The sequence below is a fragment of the Gracilinanus agilis genome, chromosome 6 (genome assembly GCF_016433145.1).
Source record: "Gracilinanus agilis isolate LMUSP501 chromosome 6, AgileGrace, whole genome shotgun sequence".
NCBI lineage: Eukaryota > Metazoa > Chordata > Mammalia > Didelphimorphia > Didelphidae > Gracilinanus > Gracilinanus agilis.
In genome coordinates, this window is record NC_058135.1 from 42222489 (window position 1) to 42248202 (window position 25714).

Consider the following 25714-nt stretch of genomic DNA (forward strand, 5'->3'; position numbering starts at 1 on the left):
ACATATACCCATCTCCTATTCTTTTTTTTTTTCTTTTCGTCAATTCTAAGGCAAAAGAGTAGTAAGAGAAAGACAAGTTAAAGACAAGAGAAAGACTTGCCCAGAGTGACACAGCTAGGAAATTCTGAGGCGAAGTGTGAACCGGAGTTCTCCCAGTGCCAGACCTATCCCCTCTAACTTTCTCAGATTCTCTTTTATAACTAAGCATGTCCAGGATAGTTAATAATAAATTTGCATGGCTGTATTTCTGTCCTACATACTCTCTTTGCCCCTTTATCCAGGATACTGAGAAATTAAGAGCCCATTGTCAGTGACTGCTGAAAGTCATACACAGATCTGGATCACTAGTTCCACCATGTCAACCTCCAGGAATCCCCATATGCCATATTGCCTTTCAAGAGATTGAGCTAAGATTAAAAATTGAGATTTTAAAAGTCTAGAGATTTTTAATTCTATTAAAAATCTGTAAGTTTCCTAGTTAATTAAAGAAAAACATTCTCTACTAGATAACTTCCTTATGGCTTATGTAGAATCCGAGTAATATTTTTCAGTGTGTTCTATATATTTTTCTAAGTATATATCATTTTAGACATGCAATCTACATTTAGATTAATATAATAGTTGAATTACTTTTTTAAGAAGTATTATGAAGTATAATGTTGGTGGGTTTGGGGGATGGTATAAGATGGTTCAGATAGGGCCAGTATCAGAAGATTAAACTGTTTTGGGAAAGCCAACAGAACCAGTGTCAGCAGGTTGAATGTGGGGTGACAGGCTAACAGACCCACTCCAAGCAGAGGTAACAAACACAGATCAATATATAACAGGGGTGTTTTGGTTTATTATAACAAGGGAAGGTGGAAAAGGGAATTTGGATAACCTAAACCAATGGTTCCCAAACTTTTTTGGCCTACCACCCCCTTTCCAGAAAAAAATATTACTTAGCCCCCTGGAAATTAATTTTTTAAAAATTTTAATAGCAATTAATAGGAAAGATAAATGCACCTGTGGTCATCACCGCCTCCCTGGATCACTGCTGCAGCACCCACCAGGGGGAGGTAGCGCCCACTTTGGGAATCACTGACCTAAACTAATATTCACTACTTAAGCCTCCCACAGATCTAAAGTTGTTCCCTCATGGGAAACCTTCACAGAGATAGAGCTACTCTCGTCCTTACCTAAAACTACACTAACCCAAAACCCACCTTTGATTGTAATACAGGTAGCGAGTTTTGGCAGTTAGGCAGGACAGGGCCCAGGAAGAAGTTATGGATCCAGAAGGACCCCAACCTAATTCTTAACAGACGATGGCCCAGATGATTCAGGATCACACCAGGAAGCTCAAAAGTTGTATCAACCAATCAGCAGGGAAGCAGTTAGATGGGAAAGACAAGGTAAAAAACAGCCACAGGAAAATTGCCAGTCTCTTCAGGTCAAAGACTCAGCCCCAAACCCAGTAACTGTCTCCTCTTCCACACTTCACATTCTAGAATCTTTTCCCTGCAGATCTTCTCTGCAGATCCTGCTCATATGCTTAAATCCTCTCCTTCCTTACAACAGAAGAGAGCTTAAAATTTTCAGAAAAGAAATCAACTTTGGATAGTACAGAGGAACTTTCGAAAGTCCAAAAGGAAGGAAGCATTTATTTTTATATATTTTTAATGAGAGAAACAAGCCAGGGGATTGGTAGGAAGAAAGAAAGTTAAGTAGCATCTACTTTTACTCTACTCTTGCTTTTTGAAAGAAATGACATTTTTGGGAAAATGTCTGAACATTAAAAATAATTTGCATAAAATTTTTCTCTTTTTAACTTTTCTGCAAATGATCATTAAAATTTTTAGCTAAACATCTTTTTTCTTCATATTTTTCTTTTTGGTGAAGATTTGTTTTTCCTTACTCCCTCTCTGATGCCTTTGATATCTGTTTAATTTTATTTATTCCTCAGAAAACCATCCTCAATTATTTTTGTGTTTTCCACAAGGCCTGATACTAGTTTACTGATAAATTTTAACATAAAGCAAGAGCTTGATGATAGGTTTTAATTCAAATGATGTCACATTCCATTCTTATGTAGTTGAAAACAAATTCCCAGACCATAGAATTGAATGAAATGGAGAGCAAACGGCACAGAGCAATAATACATGACAAAATCCTAATAATCCTCACTTCTCAGGAAGAGAACAATATTAAACCTGTTTTCAGAATAAAGTTGACCTGTCTATGTCTTTCCTTGTATTTACTTATATTTCAAACCCTATCTTATGTCTTAGAATAGATACTAATAATTCTTAAGGCAGAAGAGCAGTAAGGGCTAGGTAATTAGGGTTAGGTGACTTGCTAGAGTCACACAGCTCGAATATGTCTGAGACTAGATTTGAACCCAGTTCTCCCAACTCTAAGCCTGGTACTCTTCCACAGTGCTACTTAGCTACCCCTGTATTTGCTTTCAAATCCAGATCTATCTTTTCTGATCCTTGCTACCAACTAGAGTCATCTTCCCTTGGGCCATCTATGTACTATTGTTCTCTCATGACTTTGAATATTAAGAAAATTAGTGGAGGTTTTTAGCATCATCCTCACTTTCATTGTCTTTTCTCTTGCCCCATTCCTGCCATTACTGCAATCCAGCTGTCTCTGAAAAACCTTCCTTTTTCAGGGCAAAGAGAACAATTCTAAATGTTTCATTTTCCTTCTTAAAAGTCATAATCTAAAAACTTTTTATGGCATTAAAGTGTCCTTTAATTATCAGAAGCTTTGCCAATAATTTTGGTTTTATATGAGTATTCTGTCACAATACCACCAATGTGGAAATATGTTTTGCAAGATCAAATTTTTTACCATCTCTGGGAGGGAGTGAATAGAAGGAGAAAGATAATTTGGACATTATAATTTCAGAATACTTGTGTAAAAGATTTTTATTACATATAATCAAGAAAAGATTAACTTAAAAGAAAAAAATAAAGCTTTGCCAATAGGTCATGGGCCAGTATGAGATTGTTACCCAAAATTCAACCAAATGTGGTGAAACATCCTCAATTTGGCTGTAGGGGCAACCATAGCAACTCCCAAAGTTTTCAATTACAGCCATTCTTGAAGACCTTCTCTGAATTATAGAGGAGTCAGAATCTCCAAGTCACAGAAAAAAAACATAGACCCTTAAAGTACTGAAATAAATGTTCATTGTCGAAAAGATATTCTCTCCTCTCTCCACATAGTTTAGAATATTTAATATACATTGTCAAGTCCAAAAAAAGGTAATTTAGTTAAGTATGTTACCTTTATTAGAATAAAATTACTTATTTTTCCAAAGAATAGTAAGATTTCATTTGATCATTTTACAAGAGTGATACATTTTTAAATATATATCTCTATTCACAAAATTAGAAGGGGTTTCTAAGACTACATAGTTCATTTTGTGCCTGAATATGATTGTTCTCCTCTATACTATTCTAAATAAATGGGTATATCTGACCTTGTCCTGCTGGAATCCATCTTTAGATTCCCTAGCAACTACCCCACATGGCCCATTGCTTTTTTTTTTTTTTTTTTTTTTTTTGATCTAATGTCATGTAACCCCTAATATTGAATTCACTTCTCCTTCTGTGTCTATAATTTTAATTACTCCATTACCAAAGGTTAATGATAATCAAAACCAGATTATGTTATGGTTATAAACAAATTTTAACTGTTTTTGAAAACGCTGAAACTGTTAGCAAAATACAATAGTGTTTTCTACACATCATATTTTGAAAATAATATAAAGCAAAATATAATTTCACTTAGGATTATGAATGTCACAGTTCAGGAGATAAATAATGCCATGGAAAAGATTCTTCCTTATAATAAACAAGCTTCCATTTAATTTCCCTCCTTAAGTGTAGATCATTTCACCAAGCTTCTCTTGAATGCTTACCCTTCACAAGGCTTCATTTCCTAACTCCATTCTTTTGAGCATAAATATCCCCAGTTCTCTTTAACTAGTCTCCATTCAGGTTTCTTGTTGTATCCACTATCCTCTTGGAGGAATTATACAATGACTTTTCCCCCCTTGAGCTTTATAATGTCACATTATAAATTTATCAAACTATTCTGTAAAGCAGTTTAGAATTATACAAAAAAAAATAGCAAAACTGTCCATACCTGTTGATACAAGATTCCATCACTAAGGATAAGGAAAAAAATTATTGAAGGAGGCATTTATTAATTGTTTATAACATTAGGCATCCTGAAGGTACAATTATAAGCAAGCAAATCAGCCAAGTGTCCACAGTTATGGTTGGAGCACTCTGGGAAGTGGTTTTGGCAAGATATGGTTAAAAAAAATCCCAACCCATCCATCAGAGTCCATGAATTCTCATAGACAGGAATTCAAGTTTAGGTGGGAGGTGGAAGAGTGTTAGAGTGGGGTGCTACATGCTTTTGAACTGATATACCATGAAAAGGTCAATGACTAAAAGAAAGACCCCATATATACTAAAATATTTATAGCGTCACTTTTTGTAGAAGACCCAAACTAGGATGTCTTTCCATTGTAGAATGACTAAACAAATTGCGATGTTTCCAGAAATTTTTCTATCTCAAGACTACTAGTGATAGAAATGGAAAGATAACAATATTGGAAAGCGAATGGTGTAAAGATATAATAATCTTGATCCCAAAGAAAAATAATTTTGATTCCTTGCCTCTTTACAGAGATGGAGAGCTATGGCATTGAATGCTTCTTATAGTATTAGACAGGGATCTATGTTAGTTTTGCTGACTGCATTCAAATATCTTAAAAATTATCCATATTCTTTCTTCATTTTTATTAATGTTACTCTTATTTCCAAGTATATGTTTCTGCTCCTCCTCCAGCAAGCCATCCCATACACCAAAAAATAAAGAAGAGGGATGAAAAATCAGTTCAGCAAAACTAATCAGTACATGAGTTTGACAGTACATATTCTGTAATTGTTGTGCATACACTTATTGTCACACTTTTATCTCCTCCCTACTCTGCAAGTGAACCCCAGAGATATTTCTTTAACTCCTCTTTAGGATAAACTTTGTTCATTATAATGACTTGGTATTCAGGTTCATGAAATTTTGATTGTTGTTCTTTGCATTGACTTTACTATAATCATATAGATATTCTTGGCTCTGCTTAATTTACTCTGCATCTGATCATTTAAATCTTCCCATGCTTCTCTGTATTTATCATATTCATTTCTTCTGGCATAGTAATAGTCTATAATTTTGTTTTGTTTTGTTTAGTCTATAATTTTTTAAACTGTTCCCTTTATTGATAAGTTTCTGCTTTGTTTAGAATTCTTTGTTTCTACTCCCACATCCTTCTTTTAGTGTTTTCTTTTTTATGAGACCTTTATCTCCTTTAATCTCTTTGGGGCATTTGCTTAGCAGCTGAATTTCTGGTTCAGTGTATGGACAATTTTAGCAATTTTAAAAATATAATTCCAAATTGCTCTCAAAAAGGATTGAACCAATTCACACCTTTATAGCAATGTTCTTGTCATTCTGCAGCCTCTGAAATGTTTACTGTTTTTATTAATTCTCCTACTCCCCTATTTATACTTTTTTCTCCCAGATCACCCCATAGAGCCAACTCAAGACTTGAAGTCTTTTTCATCCCAAAAGTTGGGTTCTGTAATTATCTCCCTCCCTCTGCTCTCACCACTTTGCATCAGAATCCAAGAGTATCTTCTTTGTTCTTATTTTGCTACATTCTTTTAAGCCTTCAATGTAGCCTCAGTACTAGGTAGGACAATACATATGACTTGGGCACTTTTAGAAAGAGGTAGAACCAAGTTGTACCTTAGACTGGCTTAGCAAAGTAAGCACTACTATACTTTGAGGTAGGAAACCTTAGATCACTTCTACACAATAAAGTCTGTGACATTAGCATACATAGCTTATATTAGAACTATTTAAATGGACCAAACCTGTATTCATTTATATAGCACCTATCTCATAGGATTATTTTGTGGAGAAAGCAAGATTATGTTGATAAAGTACTTCTAAGTACTTCTCAGACTTTAAATCAATATGTTAATTTAATGATTCTGTTTTAAATATTAACCTGTTGGGGCAGCTAAGAGGATCAGTGGATAGAGCACCAGACTTAAACAAAGACAGTCCTAGGTTCAAATTTAATTTCAGATTCTTCCTAAGTGTGGCCAGAGCAAGTCACTTAATCCCAATTGCCTTCTCCTTACCGCTCTTCTGACTTGAAACAGTATTGATTCTAAGATGGAAGGTTAGACTTTTTTTAACTGGTCTTTTGTTTTTATATCATTTTCATTTCAAAATAGATGTAAAGAACTCCTCCCCAAAGCACCATCTCTTATAAAAAGATGATAACTACAATTCAGGAAAACTAGCCAATATGTTAGCCAAGCCCCATAGTTTATGCAGTTATCAATACTTATGTATTTCCTACCTCCTTTTTGAGGCAGGGGAGGTGCAGGCAAGAAAAGACAAACGTGTATTTTCTCATCTATTATTTGGAGCTTGGCTTCATTGCAAGTAATTGTATTGTATTCTATTTAATTTTTTTTTGCATTTTTATCTAAATTGTTTTAGCTTTTTTTGTGTGTGTATTGTTTTGCACCCTTTAATAATCTAACTTGTTGAAATTTCTTATGTGAAGTTTTCATCCCTTACTTATAAAAGCTCAAAAAAATTATTTTTAGTGTAGCCTTTAACAAGGCCCTACGTTATACAGAAATATCTTTCCATTTCTACAAACATGAAACTAGGAGTGGGTGGAAGAAAGAAGAGAATTTGGAACTGAAAATAAAAATTTAAAAAGAATGAAACTTCATTTGTAATATATTAGATTCTTTGAACATTTCATATAGTGAAATGTTGACAACATTTCTTTTATGTCTCCTCAAGTGTTTTCATTTATAACAATTGCAAGAAGTTTGTCAGAATTCTCTTGGGGTTGTTTTGTGAGCAAAATTAAGAAATCAGTTATGATTTATACCGTTAAAAAGTTTTGTTCATTTTGCAAACTTAAAAGTTAATATGAAGAATATAAAAATAGGCCATATTTTCATCTCTAGTGCCATAACCTTTCAAATCTGAATTTGTCATTAAAAGAGTTTTTTAAAATAAATTTCTTGATTAGTGAAAAGAACCATTACCTGAAATGTGACAGTAAACATCTTGGAAGAAAATGAGCTCTATATGAGAACCAATATGCTTGAGGATAAATTACCAATCTTATTTCCATGCCCTCTGCAAGAACCTCAATGATTGCTCATTATTGAATAAATACTTCATCCTCAACTTCATTTATTTGATTTGCAGAATTTCTTTGGACCTGAATTCGTAAAGATGACAGTTGAACCATTTGTATCTTTGGATCTGCCAAGATCTATCCTTGTAAGTATTTTAAAAAAATATATAATTTGCATTATTCCAAGGAAATAACTTCAAAAGCCCTATGACTATATGTAGCCAATGTTCTACTATCATTTTTCTTTAACAATGCTATATTCTTCCCATTGCAGACCAAGAAAGGGAAGAATGAAGATACACGGAGAAAAATAAACATCATGCTTTTGAGTGGGCAACGATTAGAGCTGACCTGTGATATCAAAACCCTCTGTAAAGATGTATTTGATATGGTTGTGGCCCATATTGGTTTGGTGGAACATCACTTATTTGCTTTAGCTACTCTTAAAGGTACAAAGAAGTTTTGCAAGTTCTATAGATAGCGAAGAAAATAACTAATTGCATTTTCACATTTTCCAAATACTGAGTTCCTGGACAATTTGGGGGGCTTATAACCGTTGCTATATCTGACCCTTGTTCTGATGTGTTAAACAAATCAGGACAATTTTACTTTAAATGTGTTTTCATAGGCATAGTCCAAAAGAAAACTTTTGACTATTAAAAATAGTAGACCCCATTCAACTCAAACTGCCATATCTAAAGTTACCAATAATCTCTTAATTGCTGACTCCCATGGCCTTTTCCTAATCCCCATCCTTCTTGCTAACTATTGATCACCTTGATCCTTTTTAGTCTCTAGGTTTTTTATTGTTCTTGTTTTATTTTAACTTTAGATAGTTGGGATTAAGTGACTTACCCAGGATCACATTGCTAGGAATCTCTAGGTTTTTGAGACACTAGTCTCTTGCCTCTCCTGCTTCTCTGACCATTCCTACTCAGTCTCCTTTGATGGATCTTTATCTAGGTCATGCCCACTAATCTTGGTTCTTCCACAGGCTTCAGTCCTAGGTCTTCTCCCCCTATTTTACTTTAATTGGTGATCTCATCAGCTTTCATGGATTTAATGATCTCTATATTGACGATTCTCAGATCTTCTAAAGCATACCCTATCTGCTAACCCCATCTCCAAATGCCTATTGAACATCTCATAATGGATGTCCTATAGACATCTTAAACTCAACATGTCCAAAACTAAACTTATTGTTTACCTCCACCCCCAATACTTCATAGTAATTATTATTATTATTATTTTGTTTTGTTTTTAAATAAAAACCCTTACTTTCCAAGGCAGAAGAGCAGTAAGGGCTAGGCAATGGGAGTTAAGTGACTTTCCCCAGGTCACACAGCTAGGAAGTGTCTGAGGTCAGATTTGAACCTAGGACCTCCTCTCTCTAGGTCTGGCTCTCAATTTACTGAGCCACCTAGCTGCACCTACTTCACTAGTATTTTTTTTTCTTTTTTATTATTATTATCATTTTTTAATTAAACCCGTACCTTCGGTCTTGGAATCAATACTGTGTATTAGCTCTAAGGCGGAAGAGTGGTAAGGGCTAGGCAGTGGGGTCACATTGCCCAGGGTCACACAGCTGGGAAGTATCTGAGGCCAGATTTGAACCTAGGACCTCCTGTCTCTAGGCCTGGCTCTCAATCCATTGAGCTACTCAGCTGTACCCTTCACTATTATTCCTGAGGGCATCACCATCTCCTAGTTGCCCAGATTTACTACCTAGGTGTCATCTTCAGCTCCTCACTCTCATTTCCACTCCCAAATTTAATCTGTTGCCAAGACCTGTTGCTTGCACATTTACACCATCTTCCTGATATGCTCCCTTGTCTCTTAAACTCTCAACTGTTATAGATCCTCATCACTTCATTACTGGACTATTCAGTGTTTGGTCTGCCTGACCCATCTCTATCCATCACAGGCCATCCTCCATCAAGGATGGGGGAAAAAAAAAAAGGCCAAAAAAAGACCTTGCCCGCAAGGAGCTCACAATTTAATAGGGGAAGCACTAGAATAAGATTGTAGAGGTTAGGATTTTAGCTGGTGCTTGAAGAAAACCAAGGAAATCTCTATCCATCTTCACTATTATTCTTTTGTTTCTTTTTTATTATTATTATCATTTTTTAATAAAACCCGTACCTTCGGTCTTGGAATCAAAATTATTTTCATAAAGGATATGTTTGAGCATATCATGCCTATTCTGAGTAAACTGTAGTGTTTCCTTATTACCTCCAGGATCAAATACAGAATCTTCTATTTGACATTCAGAGCCTTTAATGAATTAAGCCCTCCCCACTGACCTTTCCAGCCTTCTTTCACCTCTCCACATACTCTTTGTTCCAGCGGCACTGACCTTCTTTCTTTCCTTTTAACAAGAAGCTCCATCTCTTGGCTTCTGGCATTTTATTTGGCTTTTCCCCATTCCTAGAACACCCTGTTTCCTCATCTCCACCTCCTGATTTCCTTGGTTTTCTTCAAGCACCAGCTAAAATCCTAACCTCTACAATCTTATTCTAGTGCTTCCCCTATTAAATTGTGAGCTCCTTGCGGGCAAGGTCTTTTTTTGGCCTTTTTTTTTTTTCCCCCATCCTTGTTGTTTAACACAATGCCTGGCACCTAGTGGGCACTTAGTAAATACTTATTGACTGAGCGAGACTAAATTCTCAGACTCAAAAGTAAATTCTTGCCCATAGGTATGAGAAGAAGTCAAGATTATATTTATTTCCCCCAAAAGCTGGCAGGAACACATTATTGAACTTAGCCAATCTTGATAGCAAAGCCAGGGAACATTTGTAAATGCTTTTAATTTACTTCAGTGATAGAAGGTAGACTAGCCAGAAAGACCTGAATTCCCATCCTGTTTATGACACTGGTTATGTGCCCAAGGGCTTCTTGTTAAACTCTCAAATACAAAGCAGTATTAGTTAATGGAGTTCCCATATTTCCATACAAAGGAAATCAAAGCTCTAAATATTCACATTTACCCAGTACCTTACAATTGACACAAGTTAAATTGAACAAAAAGATAAACTGAGGCACACTTCTCCAAGTAAAATATAATTTTGTTAATACAGAAATGCTACTCGCCAATAAAAGGGTCAATGACTGCCTCAGTTTCCAACCAAAGACCTTGAACAAAAGGATCACTCCCCTTTTTTAGGTTTGGGGAAACACAGAACAAAGAATATTACAGGTGACATCATGAGGTTGAGGGATTAGTTTCATTAAGGGAAGGGATTTATACATACATGGAACCCAGACCACCCTTCTCTGTCTTGAAAGAATGCTTTTTATGGATCTATGGGACTCTGACCTAAGTCATTGATAGCAGATAGGAATAGCAAACTCACAGGTACATGGGAATGAAATAAGAGCACCTTCAATGAGCAAGGAAAAGGCTCTAAATAAGACAGAGTGAACTTGTCTGTTGTCAGGGATAACATACATATATCATATGCTATCTTATAACCTGAAGTGATGTGGGAAAACAGTCGTGCCTTGGTAGGAGTGATTTACAAGTGTTGCAAAGATAATAATTCCTATGGAAAAAGAATGTTTTATGAAAGAATTGTGCTTCCAAACTCTAGCTCAGTTTCTCTTTAATGAATAATTTTAGTTAAGCCAGAATCTGAGAGATTGAACTATGACTTATGAATTTCACTTGGAGATGGGGAAGAGGCTGTTTTGTATGGTACTACAGAATAAAATCTCTTGCAGAGTAAAATCCATCATAAAACACAAAATTAATAGTTACTTCTCCGTGTTTATAAGCTACTTTTTCAAAAAACCTTGAGATTAAAGAAAGATTAATTGGGAATAAATCCAAGCACAACAGCTACAATAATAAAATGCTATGCACGTACTGGTATAACTGATAGCAGATGATTTACTACCTGGTAGGAGATGGTAGAGAGAAAATCTGAATCCTAAAATGTCAGAAAACAATTGTCTAAAATTATTTCTACATGTAACTGAAAAAAACTAATAATAAAAAAGAAAGTTTTAAAAACCCAGAAATATCCTGATTTTTGTAGAAAAAGGAAAAAGGCAACTCTACAATGGCCAGTGCCACTCTCTTTTTTTTGGTCTCTTTTATAGATGAAATTTGCCATCTTATTTTCTCTTTATTACATTGAGAATGATATTGTTGTTATTTTAAAAACCAAATTGCCATGCAATAATGAGCTGAAGAAATATCAACTCATGTTCAACACTCTTTTAGTGGATCTAATTTTTTAGTCTTTCCATCTTAACAAACTGTGTGTTTAAGCAGAATATAATCATTAACCAAAACTTTCCAGCTGGATCAATAGGAGTTTGCTGAATAATTCAATCTCAACAAGAATTTGTTAAGCACTTAATTAATTATTATGTGCCAGGTACTGGACTAGAACTATTGGAGGTACAGAGATGAAAATGAATTTGTTCCTTCTCTCTAGGAGTCTCACATTGACTAGGAGGGAAACAGTTTGTTCAGAGCCAAGTAAATAGGGAGTGAGGAAGCTTTAACAATTGGGCCATCATGGGAGGGAATGGGATCAGAACAAATTGGAAGAGTAAGGAGAACCTGAGTTGAAGCTAGATGTAATAATACAAGGACTCTGAAAGGCTAATAAAATTAGGGAGTTTGATTAAGGTTGGGGATGGGAGCATATTTATAGAAAGACAAACACAAGAGTTGGAATGCTTAGTGAGCCAATTTGGCTCAAATGTGAGATGAGCAAAGCCTTTACATTAATTAAGTCTAGAAAGGTATCCAGATGATACAGAGTTTTCAATGCCACACCATGTGTTTGCATCTGATCTCAAAGAAAATAAGCTGCCACTAGTGCCTTAGTTAACTTGTTGTTGCTCTTAGCAGTTTTATGGAGGACAAATTAAAGAGAGGAAAAGTTGGATTTAGGAAGACCAAATAGGAGGCGATTACACTAACCTAACTGAGAGGTGATGAGGAATCGAAATAGGATGTTGGCTCTGGGATTATAATAGAGGGTGGAAGGGTGACCATTGGTAAGGAAGACTCTATAAGACTTGTAATTTGATTAAATATGGAGAGCAAGGGAGAGTAGAAAATCAGGATATACCCTAGATGTGGCAAATCCTTGAGGACAGTGGTCCCCTAAACAGAAATGTTATTTTGTTTTGTACATTGGTTTCAGTTGTATCTGACTCTTCTGTGACCCCAATTTGGAGTTTTCTTGACAAAGATACTTGAGTCGTTTTGTCATTTCCTTCTCTGGCTCATTTTAAAGATGTGGAATTGAGGGAAACAGGTTAAAGTGACTTGCCCAGGGTCACACAGGTAGTAAGTGGTTGAAGAAAGATTTGAACTCATGTCTTTATGACTCCAGGCCTAGTGTTCTATCCACTCTGCCACTGGCTAAACTGAAATAGTCATTTTAAGAAAGAATGGATTGGGATTTGATGGGAGGGTGGGTGGGGAAATCAGTTACATTTTGGCTCTGTTTAATTATAATACTTGCATCATAGAATATTAAATTGTCAGTGATGTCATGAATAAAAAGTAAATTGCTGATCTAATTTCAGCTGGCAACAAAACTTCATATTAACTTCCTTGTTAAAAAATTGAGAAGAAAAGTTTTTAAAGGGGACTATGTCAGTCCCCCAAGATATTATTCAGTACCAATATTTGATCTGGATGTTTGGTTTTTTTTTTTAATCCTCTTTAGATAATGAGTATTTCTTTGTTGATCCTGATCTAAAACTAACTAAAGTGGCCCCAGAGGGATGGAAAGAAGAGCCAAAGAAAAAGAACAAAAATACTGTCAATTTTACTTTGTTTCTACGAATTAAATTTTTTCTAGATGATGTCAGTCTGATACAGTGAGTACTTGAAAGATTTCGGATCTTTTTCGGTTTCCTTATTCTTTCAACTCTGTAACTTTCTAATATTTATTTTCCTGAAAAGTTCAAATTTCGTTAAATTCTGATTTAACATATAATAGTAATTATCTATTATTTGTATGACTACATATATTAGATACAATATATAATAACCAATGGGAAAGATTTCATTTTGTTGTATAAAATGCCCACCAAATTGTAAGTCAATAAAATCACCAAGAGATTCAGGCATAAACAGCTAAATATAAAATTTCTGTCTTTTCTCAGACATACTTTGACCTGTCATCAATATTATCTCCAACTACGTAAAGATATCTTAGAGGAAAGGATGCACTGTGATGATGAAACTTCTCTACTACTCGCCTCCTTGGCCCTTCAAGCTGAGTATGGAGACTACCAACCTGAGGTAGCATTTCTTTTCTTCATATATTAACAGAGGCCATTTATATGTTACTGTCAGACAGCCCTTTTTCTAATAAATAACTATATAGCTTGCAAGAATTCCTTGTTGAAGTTTGGTCATAGCTTAGTGGATTTGATTAGTATTGATTAAAATTCAGAGAAACTGGGGCAGCTGGGTGGCTCAGTGGATTGAGAGCCAGGCCTAGAGACGGGAGGTCCTGGGTTCAAATCCGGCCTCAGACACTTCCCAGCTGTGTGACCCTGGGCAAGTCACTTGACCCCCATTGCCCACCCTTACCACTCTTCCACCAAGGAACCAATACACAGAAGTTAAGGGTTTGTAAAAAAAAAATTCAGAGAAACTGCTTCTGATGTGGTTTTGGTGGTTTTCAACAATATATTTTATTCTTTCTTTCTCCCTCCCTCCTTCCCTCCCTTCTTTTCTCTCCCTCCCTCTCCTCTTCTCTCCACTACTTCTCCCTCTCCCTCCCTTCCTCTCTCCCTTTCCCCTACTTCTTCCTTCCCCCTTCTTTCCCCCACTTCTCCTTCTCCCTTTCCCTCTCCCTCCCTCTTGTCTGTCTGCCTGTCTGTCTTTCATAGGTTCATGGTATGTCATACTTTAGACTAGAACATTACTTGCCTGCTAGAGTGACAGAGAGATTGGATTTATCGTACGTGAAAGAAGAATTACCTAAACTGCATAGTACCTATGTAGGGGCTTCTGAAAAAGAAACAGAAATAGAGTTTTTAAAGGTAAGTCAAACTATTATCAGGCCACAGTGTTGGTCGAGATGATAAGTTCCATCGGTTCCCATTGCTTATCCTACCACAGAAAGATTTTCCATCGAGTTTAGATAAAAATATTAACCGTGTGCCAGAGTATACAGCTTTCTGCTCTTGGAGTCAGGAATGTTTGTTCATGGGATATTTATTAGCTGTGTGACAATGGGCAAGTCACTAGGAAAATTAAAAACATCTATTCAGTGTAAGAGTTTTATCACATACACACACAGACATGCAAACAAAGAAAGACAGTATTCCATGCTTTTGTTTGAACTAGCTCCTCAGGGTACAAAAATATTCCTTCCTTCTCTTCTTCCTTTAGGGAGAGTCAGGTTTCCTCACCCTTTGTAAATAGTTAAAGAGGTTTCATTTCACCTCTGACTAGATAATAGAGATGTGGAATGATTATTTGTTGTAATTTACACCCACAGTGACATATTAAGACTGGTAAGAAAGAAACAGATTTCAGTAATTAAATAGAAGGAAGATTTTCTAACATTTCAAATACGATACTTCAGTAACCTGTAGTGGGCTTCTTGGAAGATCTGAGGGGCTTTAAGCTAGTCCCCCCCTTTTTTGTGAAATACCACCCATCTACCTTCCTTGATGTCTCTCCAAACTCACCCTACCTGACTCACTTACCCATCCCAATCTTTATTCACTAGCTAGCTCTCCATTATCTATGATTACCATTAACACTGGTCTATAGCTGGATACCAGGTGTACTTGAAATAGAGAATCTGCTGCTATTTTCAGCTACACACCCAAGCTTAAGAATGTACTGTTTTTTTCTTTCTTTTATCCCCTCCCCCAAAAGCACACCAGTACTAGTGAGGCAGAGAGTTAAAAACCTCATTTTTTTGAGGGTTTTAAAAAAAGATGAGGAGCCATTGGTATTACCAATTAAGAAGTCATTGCTAACATTGTAAAGATCAATTTTAGGGGGCAGCTAGGTGGCTCAGTGTATTGAGAGCCTAGCAAGTGAGTTAACCCAATTGCCCAGCCCTTACTGCTCTTCTCCCTTGGAACCGTTCCAAGGTAGAAGGTAAGGGTTATTTAAAAAAAAAAAAAAAAAAAAAAGATCAAATTTACTTTTGTCCTGAAGTTAAACTCTATATAGCCTAGAATTATTTAATAAGCAAGCAAGAAGAATGGAAATAGAGGCAGTGAATATAGATAAATTTTTCTGGGAGTTTGAAAAAAAGAAGAGAAATAGCTTGATAGTTTGAGGGAATGGGAGAATATAATTAATCTTTTTAAAGGATAAACAAGACTTGTGTAGGTAGTGGAGAAGGAACCAGTTATAGGGAAATTTTGGATATAAGAGGGAGCAGAGAGATGTTCATAGGGGAAATCTTTTGTAGCAATTAGGAGATGGTATGAAGGATTTATATGAAAGGCCCTACGGAGACCAAGGATGAATGAAAAGAAAATGGAATGCTTTATCAAGGGTTTGAGACATGTAGAGAGAGAGGGAAAGAGGAGTTCATGGCAGATGTTCTAGATTTTTCTCTGAAGTGAGAGTCCTTAGCTGAGAGAGTGAGAGGATTGGTGGTATTAGTGGGGAAATAGGATGCAGAATGCATTTTAAGAGTTCTTGAACTTAAGAATCAGAAGATTTGTGAGTGATAGCAACATCAAGATTGTGATGATTCCTATGATCAGAGGAGGTGAAGGTTAAGAAAACATTAGTCATTTCATTTGAGAGTAGATTAAGGAACTGGTAAGTAATTATGTCTGAGAAATTATGACATCAAAGCCCCACAGTAAAAACATAAGACCTTGGATATAAAGAAAAAGACTAATCCAAGCACTGAATTATTTTAAAATTAAGAATGAAGGGGGCAGCTGGGTAGCTCATAGAGGATTGGAAGCCAGGCTTAGAGACTGGAGGTCCTAGGTTCAAATCTGGCCTCAGACACTTCCCAGCCTGGGCAAGTCACTTGACTCCCATTGCCTAGCCCTTACCACTCTTCTCCTTGGAGCCAGTACACAGTATTGACTCCCAAGATAGAAGGTAAGGGTTTAAAAAAATTTTTTTTAACTTTAAAAAAAAAAAAAAAGAATTACCTGATAGCTGATAACAGCCACCAAAAAGTCAAAATCAGTTGATAAATCTTGAGAGAGTAACCTCAAAGTAGGTTTATTGAGTGATGAAGACAGAGACAATCTGAAATAAAAGTGAGGAGCAATAGATATTCTGACCCCTCTTTTGGGACCTGTGGGTCAAGAAGTATAAGAGGTGCAATAAGTACTGGGAAATGTGACCATGGAGATAGTGTCGTCCATGGCTGCCATGTGTCTTTTGGTAGTGCCAGGATCAGGAAATTGCACAAGAGAAAGAACTGTAAATTGAAAAGAAGCTGGTTAATAGTGAAAGGAATAGGTAGTCCTTGAGTCCAACTTGAGAGGGATAGAGAATTGATGTGAACAGAGGACCAGATGGGGAATTGGAGAGGTGGATTGTGCTTATATCTAATTACCTCAGTATCTTTACCTGTTTAGAGCCTATTTTGGTTTAGTTTTCCCCATATTTAAGATTTATTTCTTTTTCTTATCTATAGAATTAATTGCCTTTTTCTTCTAGGTCTGTCAAAGACTGACAGAATATGGAGTTCATTTTCATCGAGTGCATCCAGAAAAGAAGTCTCAAACAGGAATACTCCTTGGCATCTGTTCTAAAGGTGTCCTTGTGTTTGAGGTTCACAATGGGATCAGAACCCTGGTGCTTCGTTTTCCATGGAGAGAGACCAGGAAGATTTCTTTTTCTGTATGTCTCTTTAACTTCTAGTTTTGTGCTTTTTTTTTTTTTTTTTTTTTTTGGCCATATTTGTTTCAAGCTTCTGTAGTACACAGAATCAGTTTGTTAAATAGAATGAAGCTGTGATGGGGACAATATTATGACCTCTGAGGACTACTCATTCTTAAGGTCTGATGCTGTTGGGCTATTTTCTTTTTTCTTACAGAAATATTTCAGGAGATTAATCAGGGAAAAATATTTACTTAATTATCAATAGGAGTGTTTGGTTAAATGACAGTAAAATTTTGTACAAATCAGATTTTTAGACCATAAACTTTTCTCCTGGCAGAATTCAATGATGAAGGGAAAATGTTAAAAGACTAAACTCCTGCTTGTCCATAAAATAGGAATAGATTTGGAATTGGACAAGGATAAGAATATTCAGTTCTTTTTATTGCTGAAGGTAGGCCCATTTGTAGGAGTGGCCCACTTCTTGTCAGTGGTAATGAATCCTATCAGGATTAAGTCTTCCATTTGATTTTGGCCTCAGATTTTCAGACAGGTCCTGGAGACCTTCCTAGTCTATAAGAACCTGTTTAAATTAGTCATTTCTGGATCCACTATGAATTCAATCTACTTTCTATATAATTAATAAGATTTTTGAGGAAGAGAAAAAAGGACTGATTTCTTTTTAAAATCTTGGAATTCCCACCCCCTCCAGGGGTTATGAGAGAATAAACTAAATGTTCCAACAATCAATCAACAGACATTATGCCCCTGCTATATGCCAAGAACTATGTCGTAGCTGTAGTATCTATTAATAACATAAAGACAAAAATGAAGCAGTTCCTACCTTTGAGAAGCTTCTCCAGAAACATCTTTCCAAAATCTTTAGGTCCAAAAAAGATTTTACATGGTTTAAAACTCTGGGCCCTGCCCACAGAAGATTATAAGCCTTCTTCCTTTGTCGAGCTCATCAGAAATTGAACATACCCCAGTCAGTGTGGTGTTGGGAACTAGCCATATGTATCACAGCCTCACAATTTAGGTCCAGTCCTGGATTAGCCTTTTCCTTTAAAATTTCTAGAAACAGAATCTACAAATTCCCCTTAGCAATCTTGTCCTGAGTTTAAAGGTCTTCATTTATACTAAAGTCCTTCTGTTTCTTCTTACCCAAATCTCTTAACAAATTTAACCCCACTTTTACCCTAAATGAGATAATTTTTACAAGCACAAACTTTAAGACCCTATGTAAACATCAATAGCTATTTGTTCTAATTCCATTCCTGCAAAACAAGGAGATAGAAGTGTCTTTCTTAAGCTTTATTTCACTATTCTTCTCCAGCATTGTCATTGGTTTGTTTTATTTAAATTACAATTTCAGAAACATTAGAGATAACTCAAAAGTTTTTCTCAAGTCAGGCAAATGAAGTGCAACAAATTTTCAATCATATAATGTTCACTCCTTTGTGGAAAGGACATAATTTTTCTTAGTGGAATGATAATAGTTTCTAATTTATCCATTATGTTTATTCTTGTACCTCCCTTCCCTAATCAGGAGGTACTCTATAACAAACATTGTCAAACCCCTCAGTATATTACTTCTTTCTAGAGATGCTCTAATCTCATTACTGGAACTTCACAAAGGTGGAATTCAGATTTCTTGGTAGTGACTTGGCAATGGATTTTAAAGTCTTTGTAGAATGAAAGGCTATTTCCAGTAGACAGCACAATTGCTTTGTATTTTTTGTAAGTTTACAAAGTATTTGTTTCTATATCATCATAACAAAATAGGAGTACCAAAACCCTACCATTTATACCACAGAATTACTGTTAGGGGCCCAAATGAGAACACTGATATGAAGCTTTTACCAGTGGAAGCAAGTATTTTTATGGTGAGCCATCATGTTATAAGAGAATGCTGAATGTGGAGGGTGAAGTCCTCGATTTACGTTCTAGCTCTAATCAAGTCAGGTCAACAAAAATTTATTTAGCACTTACACTCCCCCAATAACTGTGCTATGTAAGCACTCTACTCTTTAACTAAACTAAATGTGTCCCCATGAGCATGTCAATTACCCTTGATGTACCTTGTCTTCCTCTGGAAAAAATGAGAGGAACCATTAGAAAGTGGTTTTTGTAGTTGGAACATTTGGATTTGAATCCTAACTCAGTTGTTTATACTCTCTATGTGACTGTGGAAGGTCTTTCTCTTTCACTTGTGGAAGCAAGTAGACCAGGCCTGATTCAAACTGGTCTGGAGCCTAAGGGGAAAAAAATTGATCCCTTATGTGATATCCAATAGTTAACCAGTAGCAGTTTCCTTAGCTCAAATAAGGAGGACAGGGAGAAGAGGATCAACAAAGTATTGCCCTCATCATATTGAGCATGGCTCCTCTGACTTGGTTAGACCAGTCAGAGGGAATGAGCTCCCCATACTCATGTAACCAGGAAGCTCTGTGAGGGAAGCATGCTTTAAAGAAAAGACCTAACCTAGGCTTTAGGGCTAGAAAACTTATAAGACCCTGGTATGTTCTGCTCCTAAGACTGATCCTCAGAACTCTACTACCTACCTCCCAAGGTGATTGTGAGGATCAAATGAGAAATCTTGTAAAAGTGCCTACGTGACTCAGTGGATTGGAACCAGACTTAGATACAAGAGGTCCTGTGTTCAAATTTAGCCTCAGATGCTTCCTAACTGTGTAACCCTGGACAAGTCATTTAATCCCAATTGCTTAGCCCTTTTGCCTTTTTTTGCCTTGGAACCAGTACACAGTATTGATTCTAAGATAGTTGATAAGGGTTGTTTATTTTTTAAAGTATTTTAAAGGTAAATAGAGAGAAAAGCTGATCATGAAAAGGAATAGAACTAAGGAAGCTAAAGATGGAATGAAGTCCCAGAAGGAGACTAGGATATTCAACTTCCAAGCTTTCAGAATACCAAAGGCAATGGAAAAACCTACATTCTCAGCAACTTCCCACCATGGATCTTTGTTTATAAATTGGATGGTCTTTATATCTTTCCTGATTTCCTCATCTGAAAAACTCAGGAAAGGGGGCCAACAGGTTTAGCATAAGTACTAGATAGTGGGCTGGGCAACTGCCCCAGGGATCCTGCCTGGAAGTCAGTGAGCCATTCTCTCCTCCTCCTGGGAATGGGAAAAAAGCCAATGCTACAAGTCCAATCAGGGGCATCCTGGTCCCGTCATTTCCTACGTGGCTATTCTCTTAGACTTCACAATCTACAAAAACTCATCTTGCAAGATGAAATCAACTCTGTAACTCACACCTCCTCAGATCATTTCCCACCCTGACTACCGGACTCTTCTGTGTGTGGTCTTCCCTGATCAGAGTATAATCTTGAGAGCTCAGACTGTCTTACACTTTCTTTTGGATCTCCAGCACTTAAGACTGACATTGTAAACACTTAATAAATTTTTATTGGCTATAATTCTTTTGATTCTGGAGCCTCACAGGTGGCTTTATCTCCCTTTTCCTGTACCCTTTTCAAGCAAGTAAGCAAGCCTAGTATGATGAAACTCCCAAAGAAGAGTCAGAACAAGGGTTACTGGCTGAAGTACCTACAATCACCTAAGGCAGCCAAGGCCACCATTCAGCTATTTGTGATGTAGTTACTTACTTAGAAGCATTTATCACAGCAAAGGAAGAATGAAAGTATAGTTCTTGAACAAACTGCCCAGAGGGGCAGCTAAGTGGCTCAGTGGATTGAGAGCCAGGCCTGGAGATGAGAGGCTATGGGTTCAAATATGGCCTCAGATTATTTCCTACCAGTGTGACCCTGGGCATATCACTTAAACCCCATTGCCTAACCCTTACTTCTCTTCTACCTTGGATTCAATGCTTATTATCAATTCTAACACAGAAGGTAAGGATTTTTTTAAAAAGAGAGAATGCAGCTGCAAACTTGAACAAAAAGGGAGACCCTCAACTGAACCACAATTTTAACCTTCTTTGACTTGGTCTTACTCATACATCTGAGTTCCATTCAAGGAGCTGGACCTCTTCCTGTGATTGAAGAGCCATTTGGGAAGAGATCCAAGAAGCCAAAAAAAGAAAAGAAAATAATAAATTAGAAACTCATCCCTTATTGGCCTGGCTTTCATAATGAGGGAACTATCTACCCTGTGGGTTTCTGTAGGACCCAAATGAATGCCACCATAAAGTGCCCAGAATGGAGTTTTTTGTACACCTGTCAATTCAAGGATGGTGGTGTTGAACTTCAGTTTGATGACCATGAAGACATCACTCTAGACTCTTCTGCATGTCTGTTATGCTGACCAGACCATCAATGCAACTTCACCCATAGGGTAAAGTTTGATATGTGTACGTGCAGGAATAGTCAAGTCCCTAACAGCTACCTATAGCTTTCAGAGAAGATTAGGCCTTGGAAGACAATCTGAATGATCTCATTCTAGGATCCTTGGATTTCCCAGGACTACAACCTCTGATATTAGTATGGTACCCTCAGCTCATTTTCCTCACTAATACATCTGCTGTACACTATACATCTCCATCCCAGGGGAGCCCGGCCCAGTCATTGGGCTGAACAAAAGATCAGAATTATCATGGTGAATTTTTTAATAAGATAAAATATAGAACGTCTAAAACAAAGTAGCTGAACCCAGTCAGAAATGATATCATTGATATCCTTTGTCATTTTATCTTAATAGATCTCTCAGGGATGATATTCCTTGGGAAAGATTTTGGCTGTTTTCAACTTTTATAATTAATTTCTTTTGAAAATCATTAAAAAAAGAGAAAGCAATGGAAAGTCAAGAGGAATGTGAACTCTTGGCTTTCCTTTTCTGAACTTGGCAGAGTCCATCCTGTCATCTTACTCTTCACCACTGTAGTCTTTGGGCTTGCACTGACATACTCCCATCCCTAACTCAGTCACTAATAACAAATCAGGCTCTTTGCCTAGGATTCATAAACAGAGCAACAAAGACCTGCTTATCATTCCTTTTTAAATTAAATTTGCCGTTGTAGAAACTCCTTCAATAGACTTCAGGACACAAATTATGAGATCTCTTCTGTCCTGATATTAAATATCATGTGATGATGATCTTGTGAAGTGGTCATCGATGGTGATTTAAATTATTCCTAATGCAGGATCATAGTTTATTGCATTAACTTAAGCAATATTTTTTATGATTATTAATAGCTTTGACTTATTCGGCTGAAAATTGCCTATTTATATCCTGTGACCATTTGTCAATTGGGAATGACTTATATTTTTTAAAAATTTGACTTAGTTTCCTATACATTTGAGAAATGAAGGCCTTTATCAAAGAAATTTGTTATAAAATTTTTTCCCATTTTGTTGTTTCCCTTCTATCTTGGTTGCATTGTTTTCGTTTGTACAAAACATTTTTAACTTAATGTAATCAAAATTATTCATTTTACATCTTGTCATTATGTTCTCTATGTTCCCCTAATTTACTTATAACATTACCCTTTTGACTAAATCATATACTCATTTTGACCATATCTTCGTATTAGAGTATGAGAGATTCATCTTAATTTTTGCCAAACTGTTTTCCAAAAATTTCCTAGCAGCTTTTGTCAAAGAGTGAATTCTTATCCTAAATGTTGGGAATTTGGGGTTTTTCAAATAGTAGACTACTGACTTCATTTACCCCTTATCTATTCCATTTATCCACTCTTCTGTTTCTTAGCCAGCAGCAGATTGTTTTGATGATTACTGCTTTAAAGTACAGTTTAAGATCTGGTACCATTGAGCAGTATTTTTAAAATACGCATTCTAGAAAATGTGAAATTTAACAATAAAAGGCAGATAATAGGATAGAGCTCTCAGAAAAACCTTACCCTCTCCTCCAAAAAACTGATAAACTAATAAACTACTTGACCAGTAACTGTTCTCAATAAAACAAAAAACAGCTCTAAATAATAAAACACAAGAGAGGCAGCATGTCATAGTAGATAAAAAGGTAACCCTAGGGTCAAGAAGGCTTCTGCTATAGTTTGAAAGTCATTTAACCTCTTTAATATCCCCAGTGAACGAGCCTATCTATACATTGTAGAGGAGTCAGTGACTTGTGCCAAGTGCAAGCAAAACGTTCCATTCTGAGAGTTCTTTATATTAATGAACATTATGCATCCTGACCTCTCTTTCTCCCATCTCCCTTCTTCCCCCAAATAACCATGTTTCATCTTTAAATGCCATAAGATTATGAGATTAATATTCCTTTGAAATATCAAAATACCCTCATGTTTAATTGTTGTTTTTAATGTTGTAGAAAAAGAAAATCACCCTGCAGAACACATCTGATGAAATAAAGCATACATTCCAGACCAGTAATGGTAAAGTTTGTCAGTACCTCCTACATCTCTGTTCTTCCCAACACAAATTCCAGCTGCAAATGAAAACAAGACAAAGTAACCAAGATGCCCTAGACATTGGTAAGAAGTAGAAGATTTTAGAAGATAATATCCATGCATACATTTCTTTGTAGTGGGAAGATATTTTCAAATGACAATGTTAGAAGTAGAGAAACTGATGTGTGTCTAGAAACTGCCTAGTCAAGTTTATAAGATGAAGCATAAATGAATCTTAGAATTTAATTTTATACTTTTATCTCCTATTGTATTTCACTAAGCTTGAGCACTGAACCATGTTCAATCAAAAAGAATCTGTCTGGGGGTAATGTGTTTTGTGATGTGTCTTTCATGTGGTGTCATTATGATTCTTGGAATGTGTGCTTACATGCATGCATGTGTACACACGTGTGTGTGTGTGTGTGTGTGTGTGTGTGTGTGTGTGTGTGTGTGTGTGTGTGTGTGTGTAGTGTAAGAGAGAGAAAGGTCCCTGACTTCAAGGAATTTTAACACTAGAGAGATAAGATTAAAATACATGGAAGTGGGTGTCTGTGCTCATGCAGACATATGAAGATTGTACACAATCGAGACCTAAATTGTACAGCCTGCTACTATAAAAACTATAGAATAGGTAGATAATCAAATCAGTAAGTATTAGAATTAAGTTGAGAGAATCCTTGTGAAAGAAATTATCCTGGAACTGAGTCTTGAAGAATGGGTAGGACTTGGATATCTATCAAGGAAAGAGAAGATATTCTAGGCGAGGAGAGCATAAGGAAAGTCCAAGTGGTAGGAATGGTTATGGTGTGTTTGTGGGACCAGAACTTAATATGCTGCATCAGTTTTATAGGTAGACATTAATTTGGCTATCCTGATAGACCTATAATTTTGAGTGACTGTTTCAGAACTTAGAGGAAATGCAATCCATCTACATCAGTATAAAAGATTAAAGCAGTTATTGTAGGCAGTGTGTGAGGAAAGTGAAAATAGCCCCCAAATTCTAAGTATTATTTCAGAGTTAAAAAAAAAAATGTTCAGAAAGAATTAATTACTTACATTTCTATAATGCTTCAAAGTTTATAAGGCCCTTCCTCACAACTGTAGAAAATAAATATTACTCATATTCTTATTTTTTAATCTTAAAGATAAGGAAATAGTGATTAAATCCCAATTATATATTGCTCTCTACAGAAGCAAAACTTTTTTTTTAAAAATACAGTTCCTATATACTAGATTCTGTTCTGAAATTAAACATAATAAAGCTGAAGTTATTTTGATTAAGTCAAAACAAAGTCCCTAAAAGAGCAACCAGAAATCTTTATCTCCTTCCTCCAATTCTAGATTCTCATAGTCAAAATTTTGCCTCTGAAATCATATGGGTGAATTGATCCTCCATAAATAATTTTGCCATTATGTAGTTGTCAAAGAATATTAAAATATTAGTCTTCATATAATGCTCCATTTTCCTACTTTGACAAATATTGTGAATAATCCAAAATAAAATTCTTAAAGATAATATTTTCTATAATATAATCTTTGATGAGAGGTGGGAGAAGGGAGTATTATGCCTGTATCATCTCCTACAAAGTTGTTATACACACAAAGACAATTTTAAAAATCAAAGGATCCGAGAGCAGCTAAGTGGCTCAGTGGATTGAAAGCCAGGCCTAGAGATGGGACATCCTGGGTTCAAAATTGACCTCAGATACTTCCTAGCTATGTGACTTTGGCTAAATCTCTTAATCCCCATTGCCTAGCCTTTACCACTCTTCTGCCTTGGAACCAATATACAGTATTGATTCTCAAACAGAAAATAAGGGTTTGGGGTGTTTTTTTTTAATTCAAACTATTGGTTGATTAATGTTGACAGAGTGACGAAAAATGCTTAAAAATAGAAATCTGACTATTAGGGCAGGACGTAGTGTCCTCTACATGAGCTTGATGGGATCATCAGTTTTACTGCTTATTTACAAATAGTAAAAAATTTGACTTCAGCAGAATGCTATCTTCTTTGCTGTTTTTTGAGATTTTGAAATCTGAAAAAAAAGCATATAATATTTACTCAATTATTTCTCTATTCTCTTGCACTTTTATTTTGTCTTTATTATTTGTTTTGTTCCCTCATTCTTTCCCAAATCAAACCCTACCTTTTGGTAAAGAAATTCTTTAGAAAAGCCAACCCATCCCATGACTGTGTCTAACAATCAATGCTATATTCTATCCTTCTATCATCTACCTTTTTAGGTGAAAGCTGAGAACCCCATTTCATTGTCTAGTGTACATTCTAACACTTTTAAAGTTAAGTCATGAAAAACTTTACT

The 25714-nt window shown here is 36.0% G+C and overlaps 1 protein-coding gene across 1 annotated transcript in view; it reads left to right on the forward strand.

Annotated features, from left to right (window-relative positions):
* PTPN13 (protein tyrosine phosphatase non-receptor type 13) overlaps positions 1-25714 on the forward strand; it is a 239346-nt gene that overhangs the window by 140281 nt on the left and 73351 nt on the right. The window contains exons 11-17 of the mRNA XM_044682397.1: positions 7312-7386; positions 7515-7689; positions 12934-13087; positions 13376-13514; positions 14111-14263; positions 16881-17063; positions 23315-23477. Coding sequence (XP_044538332.1) covers positions 7312-7386; positions 7515-7689; positions 12934-13087; positions 13376-13514; positions 14111-14263; positions 16881-17063; positions 23315-23477 — 1042 coding nt within the window. The remainder of the gene's footprint in view (positions 1-7311; positions 7387-7514; positions 7690-12933; positions 13088-13375; positions 13515-14110; positions 14264-16880; positions 17064-23314; positions 23478-25714) is intronic.